The sequence below is a fragment of the Manihot esculenta genome, chromosome 13 (genome assembly GCF_001659605.2).
Source record: "Manihot esculenta cultivar AM560-2 chromosome 13, M.esculenta_v8, whole genome shotgun sequence".
In the NCBI taxonomy this organism is placed as follows: domain Eukaryota; kingdom Viridiplantae; phylum Streptophyta; class Magnoliopsida; order Malpighiales; family Euphorbiaceae; genus Manihot; species Manihot esculenta.
The window spans coordinates 20,129,204-20,156,083 of NC_035173.2; the positions used below are offsets into that span (position 1 = coordinate 20,129,204).

The 26,880-nt window shown below is 38.8% G+C and overlaps 1 protein-coding gene and 1 long non-coding RNA gene across 3 annotated transcripts; both read left to right on the forward strand.

Moving 5' to 3' along the window:
• Positions 1-1,842: 1,842 nt before the first annotated feature.
• On the forward strand, positions 1,843-26,880 carry LOC110629235. The gene is made up of 8 exons (XM_043949348.1): positions 1,843-1,883; positions 3,157-3,269; positions 24,465-24,819; positions 24,952-25,078; positions 25,167-25,281; positions 25,324-25,422; positions 25,737-25,756; positions 26,455-26,880. Exons 3-8 carry the CDS (start codon positions 24,467-24,469, stop codon positions 26,878-26,880), a joined length of 1,140 nt encoding a protein of 379 aa, XP_043805283.1. The 5' UTR covers positions 1,843-1,883; positions 3,157-3,269; positions 24,465-24,466.
• LOC110629338 lies at positions 8,347-9,486 on the forward strand. Of its 2 annotated transcripts, XR_002490192.2 has the most exons (3): positions 8,347-8,431; positions 8,515-9,035; positions 9,119-9,486. It is a non-coding gene; the product is annotated as an uncharacterized LOC110629338 (long non-coding RNA). The 2 variants fall into 2 exon arrangements; XR_006348254.1 differs by having other exon boundaries at positions 8,357-9,035.

Genomic DNA, 26,880 nt, shown 5'->3' on the forward strand with positions numbered 1-26,880 from the left:
GCCAGAAACTCTCCAGCATCTTCCTTTTTCTTTTCCTTTCATCTTTTTTGTGTATTTAGTCCACCATGAGTAGCTAAACTCTTTTGTTTTCTAGTTGAAGTTGGTGAATTTCAGATTTTGTGATGAATTGGGAGATTTAAATCTCCATTGTTAAACTTCTATTTATTTTCAATATTTATGCAATTTGAGCTTTCCATAAATATTACTTTGCTTTTAGAATCAATAAGGGCCCATTGCTTTTAAATTGCTTAAGTAATATTGTTTGAATGATTTAGGTCCGTAATTGCTTAGGTTGTTCAAATACACATTTAATCAAATTGCATAATCTAAACTTGACCACGCGGTTGGCAAGGTTAGAATTAGGTTTCTCTAAGTCTTAATGCAGTTAACAGTTGTTCGATGCTATAATGCCCCAAGGACGTTCCTTGGCAACTTGTTAACTAGTGTTTGATTAGCGAACGTTTCCTAATCAAACTAGAACTAAGGAGGAATTTAGATTGTGAGAAGCGTCTTCCACATCCAAAACTAATTTATTGAGATAAATAGGAGTATTAAAGAATCAATGATCAATTCTAAACAATCTGAAATAGAACCATACTTCAACTAGAAGCTTTTCTCTTATTGATTTACTCATCTTTAAATTATTGCTTTCTTTTGTTATTTAGTGTTAATCCTCCAACTCAAAACCCCCCTCTTTTAATTATTTGTTATTTACTTAACTTGGTTATTATTAGGAAGATCTTTAGTGTCAACTCCCTGTGGTTCGACCCTATTGCCACTATCTACAAGTTTATTGTTGATTGTTTAATAGGTTTATTTTTTACGGCTTCGACAACCGCCTATCAGCTGCCAAAACAGCCTTCCTACGGGGTTCGGCAGCCGAACCTTCACTATAAAAAAACTGTGAAATTGCGACCAAAATTAGCGACCAAATTTTTTGGTCGCTATATAGCTACCAATCAGCGACCATTCTGCGACTAAATGAATGAAATAATATTTTTATTTAACAAAAAGCTTAACGACCAATTTTTGGTCGTTAATTGGTCGCTATTTAGCGACCAAATATGAAATGGTCGCTAAATTTAGCGGGAATTAATGGCGCGAGTTATTAGCGACCATATTTGCGACGAAATTGCGACAACTTTTTGGGCGGGGATATTTAGCGACTAAAATAATTAGTCGCTAAATAGCGACCAATCAGCGACCATTTTATTTTTAATTAAATTTTATTTTATTTAAAATTTTAAATTAAGTAATTTCAATTCAGTATATAAAACGACGTCGTTTTGACAATTTAAGGGATACTCTAACCTAATTCCTAATCCTAATCTCTAATCCCTAATATCTAATTAATCCCTAATCCCTAATAAAATTAACCCTAATTCCTAATCCCTAATTTGTAATCTCTAACCCTAATTCCTAATTAATCCCTAATTCATAATAAAATTAACCCTAATCTCTAATTCCTAATCCCTAATCCCTAATCCCTAATTCCTAATCCCTAATCCCTAATTAGCTATACTAACAAAACTAACCCTAATCCCCTCATTTATTTTTCCATTTTGCTAGAGTCACACTTTCCTCTCTCCGTCGGCACCTCTCTCCCCCGATTCCCTTCCCATAATTCCCAGTCAACGCCTCTCTCCCCCCACTTCACTGAAGAGTGCCGGCAGCCCAGTCGGCACCGGCGACATCTCCTATCTCTACCCAGTCGATGATAAATCTTCTCTCTCCCGATATCTCCTTCTCTCTCTCCAGTGGTGACATCTCCCACTTCCCAGTCGGAGACAACTCTTCCCTTTCCCCGGTTGGCATCGGCGACATCTCCTTCTCTCTCCCCAGTTGGCGTCGACGACATTTCCTTTGATTGGAACTCTCTTCAGGTTTGCTCAGTTTTTGTCTCTGTCTTCGCTTTTTTCAGTTTCTCCTCTATTATCTGTTTATGGCTTCTCCTCAATTTTCATTTGTTTATTTATTTCAAGCTTTTTTAATTGTGTGATTCATTTCTTATTTTCCCCCTCTTTGTTTGTTCGGTGGGGTTTTAGCTTAGGATGCAATTTTGGGAATTTTCGGGTGAAGGAGGTTTAAGTGACTAGTCCTATATAGATCTGTGAAACTTGTCTTTGCTTTTTTGTAGTTGAACTAAGTGAGCGGTTAGATTCTCTTGCAACCTTAAAAAACATTGCTTGCTTCTTTTCTGTGACTGGTACTTTTGATCAAGTACGTGTCTGCTTCTCTGTGTTAGTGTTCTTGCTCTATATATTAACTTTTTTTTATGCATAAACTTCTTTTGTTTGGATATAATGAGCGTGTTTGATCACATGGAGGAAGATCTTTGTCACGGGTTTGTTTCTTTTTGGGTTGGTTTGTTATCCCCCCCTCCCCCTCTTTTTGGGAGTAAAAATCAATGAGGATTTTGCCTCCAACCCAGATCTTTTACTACTCGTTGATCTGGTTATCTTGTTTTTGTTTATTTATTTTTCTGAGTTTTATTCTAATTATTGTTAAAATTATTGGGTGTTACTGGTACAGTAAATTTTATTTTCCCTTCCCTTTTCTGGGTGATTGTTCATTACGTGTATCTGTGTTTTTCTTTCTGTTTTGAGAGGAAATTTTGCTTTTTATATTTTACTTCCTTAGCGTTTATACTTTTTTTTTAAATAAAATAATTTTTTTAGCATCTATATCAGCAAATTCCTTGCTTTTTTATTTTTTGGCTTGCAAAAATTAGACCATTGTTAGAACTTAGAACTAATTCAAAGGAAAAATAAGTGAAGAAGGAAAGGTAGCCTGTGTGAGAGGAGAGTCTGGTTACCCTATCTGTCTCTTTTTTGCCTACAATCGATGAACCTTAAATTTTTTTTAATGAGGTTCAGCTTTTTAATTTCTTGGTTGTGGGTTTGATTTTCTAATTTATCATTTATATCACAATCCCTTTGCTGGCTTTCCTGGTGGCTGAGGTCTTGATTGAAGGGAAAAAATAAAAAAAAGAAAGAAAATTCTTTGATTAATTTTTATGATACATATTTAATAATTTTATACCTTTGATATTTGTTGTGTAGTGTATTTGGAAGGGTAGAAGGTTGGTGATGGGGCCATGGCAATCCATATTTCCACACCCACCTTTTATTCTTTTTGTTTATTTGTTTTTTTCAGGCTTTTCTTTTCCTTCACTTCAACTACTGTTGTCGACACCTTTTGTTTTTCCACGATTTTGAGTGTCCATTTCTTGAAAAGATCTTACTCGACCTTTTGCTACTCTTTCTCTGGTATGTCTTACTTACCCAGATTTTCTTTTCTTCTTCTTTAGTTTTGTTTTTTGGTCCCCTTGATATAATTGAGTGGATTTCTAAATTTTACGTGTTCTTCACTTCATTGTTGGACTCAGTAGTCTGATTTTAGTAAGAGATATTGAGAAGATCTGGGTGCTGTAATGATTAGTGAAGTAGTTTCAATCTATCTGATTGGTCTGCAATATAAGGAATTTAGTATTGAAATACAGTTTCTTGTTTGATATGCAAAATTTTTCTTCTGGGTATTGCAGTTCAATTGCTCTTGATGTGTTCTATATTTCATTATTTGATAGAGCGAATTTCTTCTGGAGTACCCTTTTGTTTTGTTTTGTTTTGTTTTTTGAGAGAGAGAGAATTTCTCTTTTGTTGTTTGAGGGAAAAAGGTAGAATTGGGATTGGTGTAAGAGAATGGAATAGTCAAAGATGGCTATATTTCACAAATCGGTAGTTAGTTTCCATTTTCAATTGGTTGAAGTCTAATTATATGCTGATATTAAAATTTTCAGCTCTGCAATTGAGTTGCTTCTGATAGAAATTGTAATCTCTTTCCAATTATTTTATTATTTATGATTTGTGGTTCATTTGGTTAAAAATTTTATTGCTCAGCATCTGTTTGATAGATCAGAAAAGGAAAGAAAAATTGCTTAACAATATAATTTATGCGCTTATTAGTCTGTAAAAACATTTTAGCTTTGGGAACTTATGCAGAATGCTAATGTTGGTTGTATTGATAATGCTATCAGGTTCATGATAAATTGGTTAAACTCAGCTGATATCAGGAATGGGTTCTGGTGATTGGTTTAAGTCAATAATTAGTTTAAGTCAATAATTAGTCAATAATTAAACTCAAGCTTTTTTAATTGTGTGATTCATTTCTTATTTTCTCCTCTTTATTTGTTCGGTGGGGTTTTAGCTTAGGATGCAATTTTGGAAATTTTCGGGTGAAGGAGGTTTAAGTGACTAGTCCTATATAGATCTGTGAAACTTGTCTTTGCTTTTTCGTAGCTAAACTAAGTGAGCGGTTAGATTCTCTTGCAACCTTAAAAAACATTGCTTGCTTCTTTTCTGTGATTGGTACTTTTGATCAAGTACGTGTCTACTTCACATTGTGAGTGTTAGTGAACAAATAGAGAGACAGACTAAGCCTCACTTTGTGCAAAATTCACATTGTTCATGTCATACCATTCAGGCTCAGTAGCAAACCAGCCCAAACAAGTCCTGAAACAGGTACCAAAAAGAAATTCTCAAATGCCAAAGATCAGGTTCCAAAAAGAAATTCTAAATAAGTTTACATTTTGAACTGTCACTAGGATTCTTTACACATTCTACAGCAAATAAGTTTACATTTTGAAGATAACAAGTATTATTTATTAAAGCTTCATTGAACTAGTTGTGTGCTCTTTTACCCTTCCTGGAAAGAGGAAATAAAAAAAAACCAACAGCAAAGCTGCCTGAATGAAACAAATAACACATACTTGCGGATAAAATAAACCTAGATACCCCCCCCCCCCAAAAAAAAAAGAATATAGAAATGACATTTGAAGATAATCATGTATCACAAGTTGCATATTCTGTTGCTGCAGTTTGAGATGAAGACTATCCAATCCTGGAACCAGAATTACCAGTTTACCACAATGTAATGTGAACAGTAATTTGTGATGCCTCCACCAAAAATAACATAAATTTTCATAGGTTTCAATATTTTATACAATTCATACATCTTTACCCAGATAGTAATGCATTTATTAATTTTCTGTACTAATTATTGACTGATTCAAACCCCACAAACATATCCCAGAACACATCCCTCAAACTGCAGCAACAGAATACTGGAAAGGGAAATGATCTATACATATGTTCATAACATTAGAAATACCGAAAGCATACACAGCTTAAAATTCCACAAGTTCACAGCCACACTGCATTAGTTCAGCAACCCTTGTCACTAATAACAAACAATCCACTTTTCCAAGTAGGATAATCATTCATAAACAATTTAGTTTACTCAATAGAACATAGATAAGTAAAACCTAAAGGCAAAGATTACAATCCAAGTATCCGTAATCTTCAGGCATATTCAAGTGAACTTTAACAAGTGTTACTATTCGGATAATTTGTCAAAACTTTGAAAGAAATACTTGTTAAAAGACGAACAACTAGCCATTTGTTAAAAGGAGATGAAAAATTGAATATATAATGAATCACTAAAAGCCCAGACATATTACAGAAGTTGATCCGGATAGACTACACTAGAGACAAGCAAAAATTAATGTGTAACATTTTTCTCTTTGATTTATCTAATGAAACAAAAATTATATATTTTTTTCAAAATTAATTTACTCTAAAAATAAAATAAAAACACAAATAAGTCTAAAATTATATTTTTAAAAGTTACCCTTTTTATTAACTTATATAAAAACACAAATTCAGATTAATTTGATTAATAGCATTTGTATAGTAAATGATTAGAGAAAAAAAAACTTATTTATTGGACTTAAATATAATATTTGCAAATTATTAACTTAGACTTATTTAATATTTAATATTAATTGGACTTACAAAACTTTTGGTAAAATATTCTTTGGTTTTATGGGATGCATTGGGCTCTAGATTTTTTTGAAGGTTTTCAGCCTTTCCCTAGCAGCAAGGTGCACATGCTGCCCAGCAATGCACTTGCAGCCAATGGACTATGCACAATAGCACGTGCTGCAAGTGCAGTCTGAGCTACTATTTTGCACAACAACACTTGACTGGTTGACTGTAATTAAAATCATAATCAAAATGATCTCAATTTACTTTAATTCCTCCTCCCATTTGTATGAATTTAATTTATATATTTTTACTACATATATCTTGTGTAGGAAAATGAATGCCAATCGACAATGGATGTATAATAGGCTCAAGGATGGGTTGTTGAATACTGATTTTTTAAACGGTTTAGAAGAGTTCATACAATTTGCTTCAACTCATCCTGAATGTATGGATGGTATGAATATAAGATGTCCTTGTAGTATGAGAAGGTGTTCGAATCGGAGGTTCCTCTATGTGGACGATGTACGTTATCATCTGATGAAAAATGGTTTCGTCCCTAATTACTACAGGTGGATAGCACATGGTGAATGTTGGGATGATCAAGGAACCTCTAGTGTTCTATTGTCTGAAACTATCATGCAAAACGATTTTCAAACTAGGGCTAATGGCCGATACCATGAAATGGTACTTGAAGGGTTTGGTTTACCGCCTCAAATTGAATTCATGGAAGAGGCACCTAATGCCGAGGCACAAAGGTTGTATGAAATGTTACAAGCAGCAAGTGAAGTGTTATGGCCAGGATGCAATAAGCACACAAAACTGTCTGTTGTGGCACGTTTGATGAACATGAAATCGGAGCATCATTTCTCTGTAAAATGTTTTGATCAGATTGTCGAGTTTTTAAAAGAAGTTCTACCCGAAGATAATGTGCTTCCTGATAATTTTTACAAAACGAAAAAGTTAATTGAGGGTTTGGGTCTACCAGTGGAAAAGATTGATTGTTGCTGAAATAATTGCATGATATATTGGTCTGGTGACGCTGAGTTACAAGAATGCAAGTTTTGCCAGCTTCCTAAATATAAACGCACGGTAAACAGCTTGACAAAGCAAGTTGTTCATAAGCCATATAAGAAGATGTATTACTTTCCTCTCACTCCAAGGTTACAACGGCTTTATGCATCAGACGCAACAGCACCCCATATGAGATGGCATGCTGAACATGAATATGAGGAAGGGGTCATGCATCATCCATCTGATTCTCCCGCATGGAAACACTTCAATGCATGTTATCCATCATTTGGATCAGAGATAAGGAATGTGATGCTTGGATTGTCTACTGACGGATTCCAACCATTTGGACAATCTGGCCAACAGTACTCATCTTGGCCCATCATTCTGACACCATATAATCTTCCGCCATGGCTGTGTATGAAGTCAGAATATATGTTTCTCACTGTTATAGTTTCGGGCCCAAATAATCCTAAATTTAAAATTGATATATTCTTATAACCCTTAATCGAAAAACTAAAACAATTATGGAACATGGGGGTTGAGACATATGATGTGGATAAGAAGCAAAATTTTCTCATGCGGGTTGCTTTGCTATGGACCATTAGTGACTTTCCTGCTTATGCCATGCTTTCTGGTTGGAGCACTGCAGGAAGGCTTGCATGCCCATATTGTATGGATAACACTGATGCATTTACTTTGTCAAGAGGTGGCAAACAATGTTGGTTTGACAATCATCGCAAATTTTTGAACCATAACCATCCATGGCGGAAGAATAAATCATGGTTTAGAAAAAATAAAGTTGTAACTGAACATGCACCTCTAGTAAGGACTGGAGAGGAAATTTTGCATGAGATAGAAAGTCTGGGATTAATGAGAGTGACAGATCCAGGTTCAGATGTTGTTAATGCTGTTATTAGTAAGACATGTGGATGGAGGAAACGCAGCATATTCTGGGATTTACCTTATTGGAGTTCCTTGCTTATTAGACACAACCTTGATGTAATGCATATTGAAAAGAATTTTTTTAATAACTTGTTCAATACCATTATGAATATAGAGGGTAAAACAAAAGATAATGCAAAAGCAAGAGAAGATATGAGGGAAATATGTCGGCGGCCTGAGTTGGAGGTTAATGCAGAAACTGGCAGGTATCCAAAAGCAATATATGCATTGGACAAACCGGCAAAACAAGTTATTTGTGAATGGATGAAGGGACTCAGATTTCCTGATGGTTATGTGTCTAACATGGCTCGATGTGTCGACATGAACAAGTACAGATTATTTGGAATGAAAAGTCATGATTGTCATATTTTCATGCAAAGGTTGTTGCCTATTGCTTTTCGTGAATTATTACCAATGAGAGTGTGGGAAGCAATTACCGAGCTAAGTATTTTCTTTAAGCAACTAACGAGTACGATCTTACGGGAGGAAGATATGCAAAAGCTTGAAGAGGACATTCCGGTTATACTATGCAAATTGGAGCGAATATTTCCTCCGGGTTTCTTCGACTTGATGGAACATCTTCCGGTTCATCTTGCATATGAAGCTCGCATTGGGGGTCCAGTGCAATATCGTTGGATGTATCCTTATGAGCGGTAATAATTAATCACTGCTGCTTCATCAAAATATCAATTATTTAATATTCTTAATTTGTATGATAATTAATTATGTAATACAGGTACAATGGAATTTTAAAGAAGAATATTAAAAATAAAGCCAAAGTTGAAGGATCAATTGCTAATGCATACTTGGTAGAGGAGGCATCTTCTTTTTGTGCTTACTATTTTGAGTCACATGTTTCTACAAGACATCGACGGGTTCCACGTAATGATGATGGTGGTGTAGTGGAAGATCAGGAGATTGAAGGAAATTTATCAATATTCAAATATCCGGGTAGACCCATAGGTCAATCAAAGAAAAGGTTATTGACAAAGGATGAAAGAAATGCAGCTCATTTATATATCCTCCTAAATTGTGAAGAAGTTTCGCCATTTATCAAGTAAGTGAAATTCACCGCCAAATTATAAATTTAATAGTCTTCTAAAATGCATATATATTCATGAAAATAACCAAAGTTGTATAATTTCTCCTAATGCAAGATTATATATTGAGGAACTACAGAGGATATCACCTAACATTACCGATGGAGAGGTAGACATCACATTGGAGAATAACTTTCCCACATGGTTCAGAGCATACGTAAGCTTTATAATACTTGCAATAATACGCTGAATTTGGTGAATGAATCAAAAGTAATTTTATATGTTCACTTTTTGTAATAGGTACATGAACCAACCAATACAGTGAACAATCCTCTAATCCAAGATTTAGCCAAAGGACCTCTAAATACAGTGAATGTTTACACAGGATACTATGTAAATGGATACAAATTTCACACTGAGGGACGAAGTGCTAATCGAATGATGGTGAATTGTGGTGTATGCATTAAAGGAACGAACTATAGTGATCAATCAAGTGATTACTATGGTAAGTTGATAGAGGTTCTTGAAGTAGAATACCCGGCTTTACCTATGAAGCGGACAGTTCTATTCCACTGTGAATGGTTTGATCCTACCCCAAATGTTGGAGTGAAAATTCATTTAATGTATAATATTGTGGATGTAAATCAAAGAAGGAGATTTCATAAGTATGAGCCATTTGTGTAACGTCCCGAAAATCGGACCGCTACCGGCGCTAGGATCCAGGTCGGCTTAAGGCCGCCAGAACCCGTAGCAAGCCTGACATAAAACCTGTTAAACCTGTTTAATCCCATACATGATCAAGAAAATACATAAAAATTAAAACTTTTCTTTCATACATTCTCTTATACACCAAACCCAACCTGTGCATGCACTGAACATAAACATAACTATAAACATTGACCCCTCTTTGGGATCTCATCAGTGCCCCAATGGGTGACATAACATGCGTTGAGTTGGTTTACATATACATCATAAAACATCTGAGATCATGTATTAAAAGGGATAACAACATTCTATGGTCAAGCACACCTCTATCATCCATGAACATCATTACATTACATTTCTATACTGTACTAAACATAACATCTCAACATTATTCATGTCCACACTATCTATTACATAACCAAGACTTCATTACTCTTGCTGACCTCCTGGTCTACCCTGTACCTGCAAACCTGGGGGTTAAGGGAGAGGGGTGAGCTATAAAGCCCAGTGAGCAGAATAATAAAACATTTAAAACATATGGTAATATGGAATACATCACATCACAATCATATCACATCAAGGATGAAGTTGTCACCAATAGTCCTTTACATGGTCCAACTGTGCCAGGGGCGTAGAATGGGCCTCACTGGTCTTTCTCTTACATAACATAACATAACATAACATTCCAACTGTGCCAGGGACGTAGAATGGGCCTCACTGGTCTTTCTCTTACATGGTGCCAGAGGCGTAGAATGGGCCTCACTGGTCTTCCGTACCGTATCATCATCATATCGTGACATATAAGGACTAAAGGATCATTCAACACTCATCCGCATCATCAACATATTATGCAATGCAACATATTCGTGAGTTCTAATGCAAGCACCCTATTATATCTCATGGCATTCATGATGCGTGAATCATGCTAAAACTGGTTTATTTATTTTAAAGCATAAGAGTTATTCCACTCACCTCTGGCTAGCTCTGACAGACACGGAAACAGCTGATCTCACTGCTGAGGTCCTCGGTTCCTCGGGTCCGAACCTACATAGGTGGACTCAAATGAGGGACCAAAATATACATGAACATGACTCTGGGATACTCCCCAAAAACCCCCTAAAAACACCTCAAAACATTCATGGAATACATGCAAAGGAAGGCTACACAGGGCACTTTCGGCGGCAGGTTCGGTGGCCGAAAGTCCCTCTAGAGCCGAAAGTCAGGCAAGTTCGGCAGCACCTTCGGCGGCCAAAACTCCCAGACAGAGACGAAACTCATGCATGTTCGGCGGCACTTTCGGCGGCCAAAACTGCCCTCCAGAGATGAAAGTCCTCTTTCGGGGGCAGGCTTTGGCAGCCGAAGGCTGCTTTCACAAGCGGGTTCGGCGGCCGAAAGTTCCTTCGGCGACCGAACCTGAGTTTCTCTAAAGTGGCAGAAACTCAGCTCCAACATGCACAAACGCCTCCCAAACCTTTCAAACATGCATAAACCTATTCTACAACACTCCCAAACATACACAATCAAGCATGCAAGCTCATAGGGATCTCAAACTAGCCTAAACCCCAACTACAACACAACAAACATACCCACATTGCTCAAAAACACACATTAAACCCATAAACTCAAAACAACCTAAACATGCATTTCTACTTCATGAAACAACTTATAACTTGTTTAAAACATAAAGTGAGCTCAAGATTGGCCCTTACCTCTTGAAGATCGAGAGGAAAACGACCCTAGCTCGGAGATGGGAGAGATTTGAGTTTCTTGAACCTCAAAGCTCCAAAACTTGCTTTATACTTGAAAATCTTCAAAACAAAGTGAAAACTAGTGAAAATCGTGAAAGATTTGAAGGAAGAAACTCAAGATCGGTGAGGGACGGCGGAGAGCTCACCTTGGCCGAAAGTGGGGAGAAAAACTCGCCCGTTTTCGGCTAAGGGACCCCTTTATAGGTGGCTGGCCAAGCCACATTCGGGAGCCGAACGTGCCTCCGCATGCATGCCATGTTCGGCGGCCGAACATAAGGTTCGGCGGCCGAACCTGGGCTTCCCTCACTTATGCTTTCGGGGGCCTAAAGCACTCCCAAAGTGCATGCATGTTCGGCGGCCGAACTTGGGTCTTCCTCCAAGATTATTTTCATACAAAAACTCATTTCCTTTTTACTCAAAACCATGAAATACATTGAAACATTTTATGAAAACATGTTTCTACCCTACTAGAGGCTTTCGACATCCGAGATTCCACCGGACAGTAGGAATTCCAATACCGGAGTCTAGCCGGGTATTACAATTTGTTTTGGCTAGCCAGGCACAACAAGCTTATTACATTCCTTATCCTTCTTTAAGACGAGCAAGGTCTGATTGGCAATCTGTGATAAAAATTAAAGCCAGGGCAGTGATTGAATTACCAAATGTTGTTGTACCAGCGACAGCGTCCACAATAGATGCATTTCAAGAAGATACTGTAACTTTGCAGCCTTTAGTCTTAAATGAGGAAGGATTACCTGAGACATTAAATGATCCAGCGGGTGGTGAAGTGTTTATTTCAGAATTAGTTGAAGAAGAAGAAGAAGATGAAGAGACATATCATTATTCAACTTCAGACAATGACGAATATTACTTAGATTAGTCAACTCTAAGCTGTACAGTTGATAGAGCATATTTTAGTCCGTTTTATCATTATGTTCTTGATGTTTATTTACATCTTTTCTACTTAATTTTGTGGTTTTAATTATGTTTTGCAGATATTAGGTGTAAAGAGAAAATCTGGAGAAAATGCTCTTAAAACTGCTAAAAAGTGCCAAATATGGAAAGTGCCAAAAAAGGAAAGTTTCCAAATAAGGAAAGTTTTCAGAAAAGGAAAGTTTTCAAATGAGGAAAGTGCAGAAGCAAAAGCAAACAAGGAAAGCTCAGTCAGAAGATTATTTCAAATTCAAATCGCAGATCTTTCTTTCCTTGTTCAAAGATGAGCACACACTGCAGCAGTCATGTCTTCCTATTTAGGCAGCAAGATCTCAAAGAGATGCTCTTCCTCTTCTGCATTCAATATTCAAATTTCAAAAGAGGCTCCACCTAAAAAGGAATGTATGGACAAGCATATCTTCCCCTTTGAAGATCAAAATTCGTGCATCCTTCCTATTCAGAAACAATCTGCGCGCTTTCCTCTTCTGAGAGCCATCTGCGCGCCACCTTCCTTTTCTGCAACAACTTGGGCAGCAAGTTGCACATGGGCAGCACCTTGGGCAGCCTCTACACTAATTAGGAAGCAAGGTCAGCATCTAAACTTATTTAGGAAGCATAATCTGCCCCTCCTTCCCTTTTTGAGACCAAACCGCGCGCACCAACTTCCTTTCGCAGTGCATTTTCGCGCAGCCTTCCTTCTGAAGCCGAAAAGCGCGATTCTTTCCTTTTCAGACACATCTTGGGCAGAAAATACCTCTTGGGCAGTAAGTATGACCTAGGGCAACACTTTTCAACTATAAAAAGCCACATAAGAAGCCTCTACATGGCCCTTAAGCTCCCCTTGGGAGGCACCTACGAATTTATATCTCTTCTTCTACCTTTCTTCTTTTCTTTTATTTTTATTTTTGTTTCAGCCATGAGAGGCTGAAACCTTTTATTCTAGTTGAAGATTAGGTGATACTTTGGTTGTTTTATGGATTGGGAGACTTGATCAAACATTGTTTAACTTTTGGTTGTTCAATATTTATGCAATTTCATGCTTGATTTCAATATTGCTTTGTTGTTTAGATCTACGTTGATTCTTGATTGCAAAGTAATAATATGTTAGTTTGGATGATTTAAGTCCGTAATTGCTTAGATTATTCTTACATAAGAACACTTGGGATAAAACCCAAGGAAATTGTACGATCTAGCGTTATCTCCATACGTTTGGGTAGCTAGGATAGGATCTCTCTATTTCTTAATGCAATTGACAATTGTTTTGATGCCTAAGGCCCAAGGACGTTCCTTGGCAATTTGTTAATTAGTAATTAATTAGAGGACGTTCCCTAATTGGTTTAATCATAAGGAGAGATAATGGTGGTGAGAAGCGTCTTCCATCTCCATAACTAATCTATTGAATCAACTCAAAGGAAACTAAGTGTCAATGATCAATCCCAACAACTAAAGTGGATCCAATTCTTCAACTAGATCTTTCTTATTATTTATTTCTCTTTATTTTTATTATTTGCCTTATTTTTATTGCTTTCAGTTTTAGATTAATTAAATCAATCTCAAAACCCCCCCATTTTACTTACAGTTTAGTTGGTTTTAGTTTTATCTCGTTTTAGTTTATTTTGCTTTCCGTTTATTTCTCTTTCAGTTTTATCTCATTTCAGTTTTATCTCGTTTCAGTTTATCTCGTTTTCAGTTTTATCTCGTTTCAGTTTTATCTCATTTCAATTTATCTCGTTTTCAGTTTTCTTCTTTTGCAGTTTATTTTATTGGTCTTGATAAGGAAAATAGGTAAGTCTTCAATTCCCTATGGAGTCGATCCTTTCACCACTATCTGCAGTTGTAAATTGTTGATAACCAGAAAGGTTATTTTTGACCGGCTTCAACAACCGCGAGTCAAAAATTGGCGCCGTTGCCGGGAAATTGATTTAACTCATTTGTTTTTCTTTCAGGACCAAAAAAAAAAAAAAAAAAAAAGAGAGATAGCACCACCGAATCAGCCTCTGAAGAAGTCACCATCGCAGATCTAAATCATGGATGAGGTAAGTACATCTATTCTCTATTCTCAACTCACATCTGTTATAAAAGATCTTGCCATAGACATAGTGCAACAGATTCAAGCGCCCCAGCCACCAAAGCCCTGTATGATCTGTGGATATGTGGGACACCTAACTTCCCGATGTCCTACACTTTATGAGGATGACCAACCAATGCATACATTTGGAGGATTCAATGACCAACCAGTTCATGCATATGGAGGATACTATGAACAGCCAAGACATGACCCCTACCATGACACATACAATCCATATTGGGGAGGCCAACCGAACTATGGCTACGCTGAGGCTAATGACTACCAGGACTATCAAGGATACCAAGCCCAACCAGCACCTCCAAGTTCAGACCCCGCCATTAGTGAGTTGGCAAAGACTTTGCAAATGATGCAACAGCAGATGGATCAAATGGCCACCTCATTAAATGCGATCATGTTAAGAAGAGAGGAAGAGCGTCAAGATGTATGGGATGATGATGAAAGTTCACAAGTTCAAGAACAAGCTGCTGAAGAAACACAACCAGAATACTGTTTGTCCAAATAAACTGATCAAACAGAACCTGTTGTTGATTTAGATATAATTGATTATTTGAGCAAAGATATTTTTTATACAAATCAAGATGATATACTAAACAATGATTCTTGCAGGGAAGAGAGCCAAAAAGAGCCAGAACTGAAAGAAACTAACTGTTACATCCAACAGGTGGACTGCGAACACGCACAGAACAAAGGAGAGCCAATCACACCTCTTCAGATCAATCTTGCGCAGTCAGAAGGAACTCCAACTGAACCACCTCAGCTTGGACCGCAGGACAGTCCTGCAACTCTTCTAGTTGCACCTCTTCAGCTTCCATCGCATGAAACTCCTTTCATTCTTCCATTGCAGATCAATCTTGCACAAGAAGGAGTACCTGAAATCCTCTCAGGCGCGTCCTTTCAGCTTCCAACACAAATCAGTCTTCCACCTCAGTTAGGTCCTATGCAGAAGGAGGAAACTGAAACTCCTTTCATCCTTCCAATGCAAACAGTCCATGTGTAATACCCAGCTAGACTCCGGTATCGGAATTCCTATCGTCCGGTGGAATCTCGGATGTCGGAAGCCTCTAGTAGGGTAGAAACATGTTTTCATAAAATGTTTTAAGGTATTTCACGGTTTTAAGTAAAATGGAAATGAGTTTTTGCATTAAAACAACCTTTGAGGAAAACTCAGGTTCGGCCGCCGAACATGCATGCCTTCGGGAGCGCCTTTAGGCCCCCGAAAGCATAAGTGAGGGAAGTCCAGGTTCGGCCGCCGAACCTCAAGTTCGGCCGCCGAACATGGCATGCATGCGGAGGCACATTCGGCCCCCGAACGTGGCCTGGCCAGCCACTATAAAAGGGTCCCTTAGCCGAAAACGGGCGAGCTTTTCCCCATTTTCGGCCAAGGTGAGCTTTCCGCCGCCCCTCACCGATCTTTGATGTTTTTCCTCTAGATCTTTCAAGTTTTTCACTTGTTTTAACTTCGTTTTGAAGATTTGAGCTTTTGAGCAAAGTTTTGGAGCTTTGAGGTTCAAGAACTCGAATCTCTTCCAACTCCAAGTTTGGTCGCCTCTACTCTCGATCTTCAAGAGGTAAGAGTCGATCTCTAGCTTATAGTATGTTTTAAGTAAGTTTTATGAAGTTCATGAGGGTAGAATGCATGTTTAGGTCATAGTTATGTTTATGGGTTTTTGGTGTGATTTTGAACAATGTGAGTTGTTTGTGTGTTGTAGTTGGGGGTTTTTGATGGTTTGATGCCCCTAGGAACTTGTATGTTTGCTTGTGTATGTTTGGGAATGTTGTAGAATAGGTTTATGCATGTTTGGATGAGATTGGAGGCAAATGTGCTTCAAGGAGCCAAGTTTCTGCCCTTTGGCAGAAACCAGGTTCGGCAGCCGAAGGAACTTTCGGCCGCCGAACATGGCTGGGGAGGCAGGCCTTTCGGCTGCCGAAGTTGCCCCCGAAAGGAGACTTTCGTCTCTGTCTGGGACTTTCGGCCGCCGAAGGTGCCGCCGAACATGCATGAGTTTCGCCTCTGTCTGGGAGTTTCGGCCACCGAAGGTGTCGCCGAACCTGCCTGACTTTCGGCTCTGGAGGGACTTTCGGCCGCCGAACCTGCCGCCGAAAGTGCCCTGTCCAGCCCTTTCTTGCATGTTTTTCTATGATTATTCCATGATGTTTTAGGGGGTTTTTGGGGAATAGTTTAGAGTTATGTTCATGTATGTTTGGTCCCTCATTTGAGTCCACCTGTGTAGGTTCGGACCCGAGGAACCGAGGACCCCAGCTGTGAGTCTGTTGCCCCAGTGTCTGGTCAGAGCTACCCAGAGGTGAGTGGAATAACCTATTATGTTTTAAAGCTAATAATGTACTTTTTAGCATGCTTCATGCATCATGAATGCCATGTGATGAATTAGGTTGCTTGCATTAGAATTCACGAATATGTTGCATTGCATATGTTAAATGTTGATGTGGATGAATGTTGGATGATCCATAGCCCTCGATCTATGATATGACGATGTGATATGTACGGTATGGAATGTAAGACCAGTGGGACCCATTCTACGTTCGCTGGCACTATGTAAGGGAAAGACCAGGACCCATTCTACGTTCTGGCACAGTTGGACAATGTTATGTTATGATATGTAAGAGAAAGACCAGGACCCATTCTACATTCTGGCACAGTTGGACACTGTTATGTTATGATATGTAAGGGAAAGACCAGGACCCATTCTACGTTCTGGCACAGTTGGACCATGTAGAGGGCTATTGGTGACAAATTCATCCTTGATGTGATTAGCTGTGATGTGATGCATTCCATGATCCATGTGATTTAAATGTTTTTATTATTCTGCTCACTGGGCTCTAGTAGCTCACCCCTCTCCCATTTCCCCAGGATTGCAGGTACATGGTAGACCAAGAGGTTTACAAGAGTAATGAAGTCTGATTTATGTAATAGATAGTGTGGACATGATAAATGTATTAATGTTATGTAAAAGTACAGTTTCAGTCATGTAATGATATTGAGGATTAGATATTGTGCTTGACATTGTGTATGAGGTATCCCTTTTATTACATGATCAAAAATGTTTTATAATGTTCATGACCCGCTGGGGCATTGATGAGATCCCACAGAGGGATCACGATTATGATTATGACTATGTACATGTATGTTCAGGTTGAGTTGGATGTTTGAAGGAAAAGTTTTAAATTTTTATGTATGTTGTTGATCATGTATGGGATTATACAGGTTTACAGGTTATATGTCAGGCTTGCTACGGGTCCCGGCGGCCTTAAGCCGATCTGGATCCTAGCGCCGGTAGCGGTCCGATTTTCAGGTCGTTACAGAATGGTATCAGAGCCCTAGGTTCATAGGATCGGACCTAGAGTGTCGGGCTCATAGATGTTCTAGAAGGTCAAGCACAATAGGAAGATCATGTCCACTAGGATAGGATGTGGAGTCCTGTCTTGTATGATGATGTGAAATGCCATGATTATATACATGTGCATTGATGCTATGATATGAATGATGTATATGTGATGAGGGTTCATGTGTGCCCACATGAACCATATGATGCTAATGTTTGTATGATGTGTACTGTTTTTCAGAAAACAGGATGAGAGGAACTCGTCGATCTGCACGATTGACTGGAGTGCCACCTGAGGATGAGGGCACGAGCGCCCGTCCTCCTACATTGCCTAGGGCAATGTCTTGTAGAGCCAACAGAGAAAGAGTGTCAAGGGACCCTAGAAGGTCTTTTGATGCTAGTAGAAGGGGGACTGATAGAGGAGGAAGTTCGGCAGATGTGAGGGAGGTTATGGAAGAGGAGCAGAGGAGGGATGGGAACCTGGATGTGAGCATGGAGGAAGAAGGGACAGGGGAGTCACAGGGAGGCGTTCAAGCCTCGGGGTATGGTTTTCCACCCCATTATCCACCCTTCCCACAGGGTTCAGGGTATCCGATGGGAGGTACATCGGATTACTCCAGCTTTAACTCCTACCCTACCTACATGCCTTATCCACCTTTCTATCCACCTTATACACAGTACCCAGCTTATCCACCCTCACCCTTCTATCCAAACCCGGCAAACCCCACCTCGGGGAATGCTGCACCTCCACCACCTACAGAACCAGCAGCCCAGTTACTCAACCTCCTAGACCTAGCTCAGCTGGTGGGAGCAAAGTAAAGATGACAGATTACCTTAAGCTGGATGCTCCCAAATACAAGTCAGGGGATGACCCCTTTGAGTATCTGAGAGTAGTGAAGACAATAACTGATGAGCTAGGGGCGGATGACAGCAGGGCCATTCAGATGGCAGGGTTCACTTTAAAGTGCAAGAAGGCACGGGAATGGTTCAAGTGTTATGTGGACCCGAGACTAGACGGCATGACATGGGAGGAATTTGCGAATGAGTTCGCTGGATGGGCTTTTCCAGACAGTTCCAGAGAACTGAAGATGATTGAGTTTGAGCAACTGAGGCAGTCAGAGCACATGGGTGTAGAGGAGTTCACGGATAAATTCTTGGAGCTATTGCCTTTTTCAGGGCAAGCTCTAGATACAGATACGAAGAAAGCCAAGAGATATGTTATGAAGCTGCATTCTAGGTACTCCTCGTTGATTCAGTCAGCTGAGAGAGAAAGTTTCCACACTGTGGTGGATATGGCTCGAAGGATGGAGGCGAGTGCTATAGTTGAGGGGTCAGTGAAGCAGTCAGTGACCCAGTCTTCAGGGGTTAAGACCCCAGGCAGAGGAGGACCAGGTTTCTCTTCTCAGAGCTCAAGTAAGAAGAGCTGGGATAACACCACCAAGAAGCCGAAGAAGAATAAGTTTTGGAACAAGTTGAAATCCGGTCTGGGATTTGGCAGTGGCTCGAGCTCAGGCTCAGATGGTACAGAATGCCAGAGATGTGGAAGACCACACAGGGGAGTGTGTCGAACTGGGACTAATACATGTTTCAGATGTGGACAGGAGGGACACATAGCTCGGGAGTGTCCTAGAGCGCCTTTTATGGGCCAGCCCCAGCAGACAGCTTCTGGTAGTGTGGCACAGCCAGCAGCTCCAGCCACAACTCAGGGCAGTGGCAGAGGTAGAGGGAGAGGGGCAGCCTCTTCTTCTGGTTCCCGAGGTGAAGGTCCATCAGCTCTAGCCAGGATCTTCACCATGACTCAGCAGGAGGCTAACACATCCAACACCGTGGTGTCAGGTAATCTCGTCATTGGGTGTTCTGATGTGTATGCATTAATGGACCCGGGTGCATCTCATTCATTTATTGCTCCGAGAGCCGTTGAGAGGTTGGGTCTGATAGTCCCTGGGTTAGAGTGTCCCCTATGGGTCAGTGGACCCAAGTGTGACCCGTCAGTGGCAGTGTCAGTCTGCCAGTACAGTCCAGTTTTTGTTGAGGGAAGATGCCTCTCCGCCGACCTTGTGGTTCTAGATTTGACAGACTTTGACGTCATTCTAGGGATGGATTGGCTATCTACCCATGGTGCTACCTTGGACTGCAGAGACAAGGTAGTCAAGTTCAGAGATCAGGATGGGTCAGAGGTCGTCTTCAGAGGAGACAAGAGGGGTACACCTAGAGGTCTGATATCAGCCCTTCAGGCTCGTAGGTTGCTTAGGAGGGGATGTCAGGGGTATTTGGCTCATGTGAGAGAGCTAGTCAGTCAGGTCAGGGAGCCAGCCTCAGTGCCAGTTGTCAGAGAGTTTCAGGATGTCTTTCTTGATGAGCTTCCAGGTTTACCACCTGCTAGGGAGATAGAGTTCGAGATAGAGTTGGTGCCTGGAACTAGGCCGATCTCTATCCCTCCCTACAGGATGGCCCCAGCCGAGTTGAAGGAATTGAAAGAGCAGTTGCAAGAGCTGGTAGAAAAGGGCTTCATCCGACAGAGTACCTCACCTTGGGGTGCTCCGGTCTTATTTGTGAAAAAGAAGGATGGGTCCCTCAGACTTTGTATCGACTACAGGCAGTTGAACAAAGTCACTACCAAGAATAGGTACCCTCTGCCAAGGATCGATGATCTATTCGACCAGCTAGCAGGAGCGGGTTGTTTCTCCAAAATAGATCTAAGATCGGGGTACCATCAGCTAAGAATAAGGGATGGAGATGTGCCAAAGACAGCTTTCAGGACTAGATATGGGCATTTTGAGTTCCTTGTGATGCCGTTCGGGTTAACCAACGCCCCTGCAGTATTCATGGATCTCATGAACAGAGTGTTTAGCCAATACCTGGATCACTTTGTTATTGTCTTCATAGATGATATCTTGGTGTATTCCAGGAATGCAGAGGAGCATGCCCATCATCTGCGGTTGGTCTTGCAGACTTTGAGGGAACATGGCTTGTATGCCAAGTTCTCTAAGTGTGAGTTCTGGCTGAGGAGCATTTCGTAATGATAAATGTATTAATGTTATGTAAAAGTACAGTTTCAGTCATGTAATGATATTGAGGATTAGATATTGTGCTTGACATTGTGTATGAGGTATCCCTTTTATTACATGATCAAAAATGTTTTATAATGTTCATGAAAACCAACTCATCTCATGTTGTATCGCCCGCTGGGGCATTGATGAGATCCCACAGAGAGATCACGATTATGATTATGACTATGTACATGTATGTTCAGGTTGAGTTGGATATTTGAAGGAAAAGTTTTAAATTTTTATGTATGTTGTTGATCATGTATAGGATTATACAGGTTTACAGGTTATATGTCAGGCTTGCTACGGGTCCCGGCGGCCTTAAGCCGATCTGGATCCTAGCGCCGGTAGCGGTCCGATTTTCGGGTCGTTACACCATGCCCAGGAGGAACAAATGGTAGTCCAATGGCCCAAACCAAAGGAGCATGCAGATCAATGCCTGCCCAAACCACCGGATAAGGTAGAGTTTGTTTTGCCTGAATTCAGTATTAAATTGCAGCTAGCTATAGAGAAACATGAATTGGAGTTCAAAGTTCTTCCCAATCATCTCAAAAATGCACACATAAGGGCTAGAGGCACACCTCATCTGAAAGAGGAGAAGCTAATCATGTTACTTCATGAGTACATGGAAAAAATAGGATGGGCTATGACTAAATCAAAAGGAGTGCTACACTTTCTACTCAATGCAGTTGGGACTCTCTTCCCCTCTCCAATTACTTGAGCCTTGATCAAGAGGATCACACCATGCACACTACACCCAGGGGAGTACTCAGTTTCCTTTGTTCTTTTATGTTTTTTACACATTGAGGACAATGCATGATTTAGGTGTGGGGGTGCATATTTCTGAATTTTTAAATTTTTGCTTTGATTTTCAGTTTGAATTTTTATTTTCATTTTTCAGTGTGATTTTCAATTTTTCGTTTTGCTTTCAATAACACACACAGATAGCCACAGTTTTTTGTTTATTTTTTATTTTGTTTCCGTTTTTGAGATGCTTTACTCATCATGTGAACTATGTTGGATGAGCTTTTCTTTCCATGACCCCATTGATGTTATGACTCTTTAAACTTATGTTGAATCAATTGCAGTGAGTTGTGTTCATGTTTGAGAATTGCCTTTTGAATTGAATCTTTGAGCTTGCTAATGGTGAAAAATATATTGATGACCCTCAATTGATGAGAAAAAAAAATTAAAAGTTGTGTGAATGAACTTGATTTAGCAATTGGTGTTGATTTGCCCAAATCATTGAGAGAAAGAAAATTCAGCAAAGGCAAAGACCTCAAAAGCACAAATCAAAAACTGTTCCAATGGTCAAAAGACTAAGAACAGAGCTAGTAGCCACTTGGAAAGGTGACCAACTGAGTAACTGGGGGTGGGTATCACAAATATGTACCTTCACGTTAAAAGGTTGGTGACTTCTTCAAGCAAGATCTAAAGTGCAAAAAACCTGAATAAAGTACTTCAAGGTAAGGGCAAGTCACTCTGAAAGCTAGAAAAAGTCTTATCTGAACAAATAAATGTGCATGTATGGTCTCTCTCGAGGAAAATAAATCCTAACCATGGTAAGTAAAGGGAAACAAGGAAAGAAGGTGAGTAATCTGCATGCATATATTCTTCACTGCAATGATTCAAAATAGGTGTCTAGAGTAAGAGCTTAAGTGGAAATAAGGATCAAGTAGCAAAGAAAGCTTGTTTGACTATGTTTATTTGCTTGAGGACAAGCAAAAAGCTAGGTGTGGGGGTATTTGATAGAGCATATTTTAGTCCATTTTATCATTATGTTCTTAATGTTTATTTACATCTTTTCTACTTAATTTTGTGGTTTTAATTATGTTTTGCATATATTAGGTGTAAAGAGACAATCTGGAGAAAATGCTCTTAAAACTGCTCTTAAAACTGCTAAAAAGTGCCAAATATGGAAAGTGCCAAAAAAGGAAAGTTTCCAAATAAGGAAAGTTTTCAGAAAAGGAAAGTTTTCAAATGAAGAAAGTGCAGAAGCAAAAGCAAACAAGGAAAGCTCAGTCAGAAGATTATTTGAAATTCAAATCGCAGATCTTTCTTTCCTTATTCAAAGATGTGCACACACTGCAGCAGTCATGTCTTCCTATTTAGGCAGCAAGATCTCAAAGAGATGCTCTTCCTCTTCTGCATTCAATATTCAAATTTCAAAAGAGGCTCCACCTAAAAAGGAATGTATGGACAAGCATATCTTCCCCTTTGAAGATCAAAATTCGTGCATCCTTCCTATTCAGAAACAATCTGCGCGCTTTCCTCTTCTGAGAGCCATCTGCGCGCCACCTTCCTTTTCTGCAACAACTTGGGCAGCAAGTTGCACATGGGCAGCACCTTAGGCAGCCTCTACACTAATTAGGAAGCAAGGTCAGCATCTAAACTTATTTAGGAAGCATAATCTGCGCCTCCTTCCCTTTTTGAGACCAAACCGCGCGCACCAACTTCCTTTCGCAGTGCATTTTCGCGCAGCCTTCCTTCTGAAGCCGAAAAGCGCGATTCTTTCCTTTTCAGACACATCTTGGGCAGAAAATACCTCTTGAGCAGTAAGTATGACCTAGGGCAACACTTTTCAACTATAAAAAGCCACATAAGAAGCCTCTACATGGCCCTTAAGCTCCCCTTGGGAGGCACCTACGAATTTACATCTCTTCTTCTACCTTTCTTCTTTTCTTTTATTTTTATTTTTGTTTCAGCCATGAGAGGCTGAAACCTTTTATTCTAGTTGAAGATTAGGTGATACTTTGGTTGTTTTATGGATTGGGAGACTTGATCAAACATTGTTTAACTTTTGGTTGTTCAATATTTATGCAATTTCATGCTTGATTTCAATATTGCTTTGTTGTTTAGATCTACGTTGATTCTTGATTGCAAAGTAATAATATGTTAGTTTGGATGATTTAAGTCCGTAATTGCTTAGATTATTCTTACATAAGAACACTTGGGATAAAACCCAAGGAAATTGTACGATCTAGCGTTATCTCCATACGTTTGGGTAGCTAGGATTGGATCTCTCTATTTCTTAATGCAATTGACAATTGTTTTGATGCCTAAGGCCCAAGGACGTTCCTTGGCAATTTGTTAATTAGTAATTAATTAGAGGACGTTCCCTAATTGGTTTAATCATAAGGAGAGATAATGGTGGTGAGAAGCGTCTTCCATCTCCATAACTAATCTATTGAATCAACTCAAAGGAAACTAAGTGTCAATGATCAATCCCAACAACTAAAGTGGATCCAATTCTTCAACTAGATCTTTCTTATTATTTATTTCTCTTTATTTTTATTATTTGCCTTATTTTTATTGCTTTCAGTTTTAGATTAATTAAATCAATCTCAAAACCCTCCCATTTTACTTACAGTTTAGTTGGTTTTAGTTTTATCTCGTTTTAGTTTATTTTGCTTTCCGTTTATTTCTCTTTCAGTTTTATCTCGTTTCAGTTTATCTCGTTTTCAGTTTTATCTCGTTTCAGTTTTATCTCGTTTCAGTTTATCTCGTTTTCAGTTTTCTTCTTTTGCAGTTTATTTTATTGGTCTTGATAAGGAAAATAGGTAAGTCTTCAATTCCATGTGGATTCGATCCTTTCACCACTATCTGCAGTTGTAAATTGTTGATAACCAGAAAGGTTATTTTTGATCAGCTTCGACAACTGCGAGTCAATAGTAAACTTTTTTGCTCTATTTATCTTTTTTATTATTGTTAATTATTTTTAATTTTACAACATACTAATCTCCTTTTGTGCAGATAGAGTGATCGTGGTGTTTTTTTGTGCAGATATGGCCAGGGGTAGAGGTAAAGAAGATGCACGTAATGCTGATCGTGGTGTTTTGACGGGTACAGGTAGAGGCCGAGGCCGAGGTGATCCAGAAATTGTTCGTGGTCGCGGCACTATAGCCACTGCACCTTCTTCAGTTGACTTTAGAGCCCCTGCACTAACTCCAACAACCCCTGTATCATACTCAGCCCCTACAGCCCCTCCACTTGCTCCAGTTGCCCCCACTGCACCAAATTCTTCAGGTTCTGTTCCTGAATCGAGTGCTAGTCGATCTGCATCGGGAATGGGAGATCACTCGTATACGTCCTCATCATATGCTACTAGGACCTACTGTTATGTGCATGCAAGCGGAAAGTAAGTATAATGTATAACATTACTTATCATTGTATTTGATATATTTATTATCAGTTTTCATTTTGTTTAATTATTTACAAATAATTATATTGAATATTTATAAATTATGCTCGTATTATTAAACTATTACAGTCTTATGCCTTCTGAGAAGACATCTGGTGCCTGCATAAAGATTTTTCAAAATTACAATGTCGAGGAGGGTTCTTCCTGGAAGAATATCCAACAATCCACAAAAGATTTTTATTTCAGAGAGTTTGAGGTACGCAATATATTATGCATTCTAACAAAGATAAAATGTCTTATAATATATGTTGTATTATATATGTGTCTTTTAAATTAATTTACAGAAAGAATTTCACTGGGATGAAGGAAGTGCTGCAATAGTGAGGAAGGCATGGAATAAAAAAGTAGCTACCCGATACAAAGACTTTCTGAAAAATGAAAAGAAGAAACAAAAGAAGAGTGCTTATATATCAATTGAAGTTTAGGATAAATGGAATTTAGATTGGAGTACTCCAGAGTATGTAGCAAAGTCAATGAAGTACTCAAAGAACCGCCTAACAGAGAAGGGAGGTGAAGGAGCTGGTCCTTCTACACATACAGGTGGGTCCATAACACATGAGGAGCATGCTAGACGTATACAAAATGCTAACACAGACAAAGTTCCTCCAACAGCAGCTGAGTTGTTTCTCCACACCCATACAAAGAAGAGTGATCGCAATAAATTTGTTGATAAATGAGCTGAAATTGTTTATGTAAGTTTCTATATAAACAAGTTGACTTTCTAAGTAATATCTTGCAAGTATGATTTTGATGTCTATGTGATTTATTTTTAGTTGTGTGATTGATTTTGAGTTTTTGATTGATATTGAATTGTGTTATTGATTTTCAATTGCAAGTATGATTATGATATGTAGGTGATTCTCACAAGGAAATTGTATATGATTCTCAGTTGTTGATTGATTTTCAGTTGTGTGATTGATTTTCAATTGCAATTATGATTTTGATATGTAGGTGATTCTCACAAAGAAATTGTTTATGATTCTCAATTGTGTGATTGATTTTGAGTTGTTGATTGATTTTGAGTTGTGTGATTGATTTTCAGTTGCAAGTATGATTCTGAAATCTAGGTGATTATCACTTGGAAATTGTTTATGATTCTCAGTTGCGTGATTGATTTTGAGTTGTTGATTGATTTTGAGTTGTGTGATTGATTTTGAGTTGTGTGATTGATTTTCAGTTGCAAGTATAATTCTGATATTTAGGTGATTATCCCAAGAAAATTGTTTATGATTCTCAGTTGTGTGATTTTTTTGAGTTGTTGATTGATTTTGAGTTGTGTGATTGATTTTCAGTTGCAAGTATGATTCTGATATCTAGGTGATTCTCACAAGGAATTTGTTTATGATTCTCAGTTGTGTGATTGATTTTGAGTTGTTTTATTGATTTTCAGTTGCAAGTATGATTATGATATCTAGGTGATTCTAAGTTGTGTGATTCATTTTTCTATTATCATATCTTGTAAGTATTGTAAATGTGATATCTTGCAGGTATTATAATTGTCATATCTTGTAGGTATTAGCATTTTTCCTTACTTTAGTATTCAAATTGAACTGTTATTCTGTGATTTTCTAGGAAAATTATTTGAAGCTAAAAGAACAACATTCAAGCCAAAATGTGGGATCAGATCATGTGGAAGGAGATGGAGGAACTATTAATGAGGATCAATTGTTCATTACTGCAGCAGGAGGATGGCAAGGAAGTCGAGTTTATGGTTTAGGTAGTGCTGCCTCTTCTGCCTTCTCTCAAACAGGAACTGTGGGAAAAACAACAAATGTTCCATCATCCCAATCACCAGAATGGAAGAAGGAAATTGAAGCAAAGTTTGAAGAGAAGTATAATAGTTTGCATAAACTTATAGAAGACCAAAATCAGATAATAGCTCAAATGCGTGATGAACTACAGGCAACGAGGATGGGACAACAGTCTTCCTCATTGATGCCATCAACATCTGATATGCCTCCAGCTCAAAGATCCCCTGGTGATTCACATATAAATTAG

What these genes read in the sequence shown, in the direction of transcription:
- LOC110629235 (XM_043949348.1), top strand. Translation starts at nt 24,467, where the DNA reads ATGGCCAGGGGTAGAGGTAAAGAAGATGCACGTAATGCTGATCGTGGT. An exon ending in AAAGAAGAAACAAAAGAAGA is followed by an intron (nt 25,282 to 25,323) that starts GTGCTTATATAT and finishes AATGGAATTTAG; the next exon opens with ATTGGAGTACTCCAGAGTAT. An exon ending in GTGATTCTCACAAGGAAATT is followed by an intron (nt 25,757 to 26,454) that starts GTATATGATTCT and finishes GTGATTTTCTAG; the next exon opens with GAAAATTATTTGAAGCTAAA.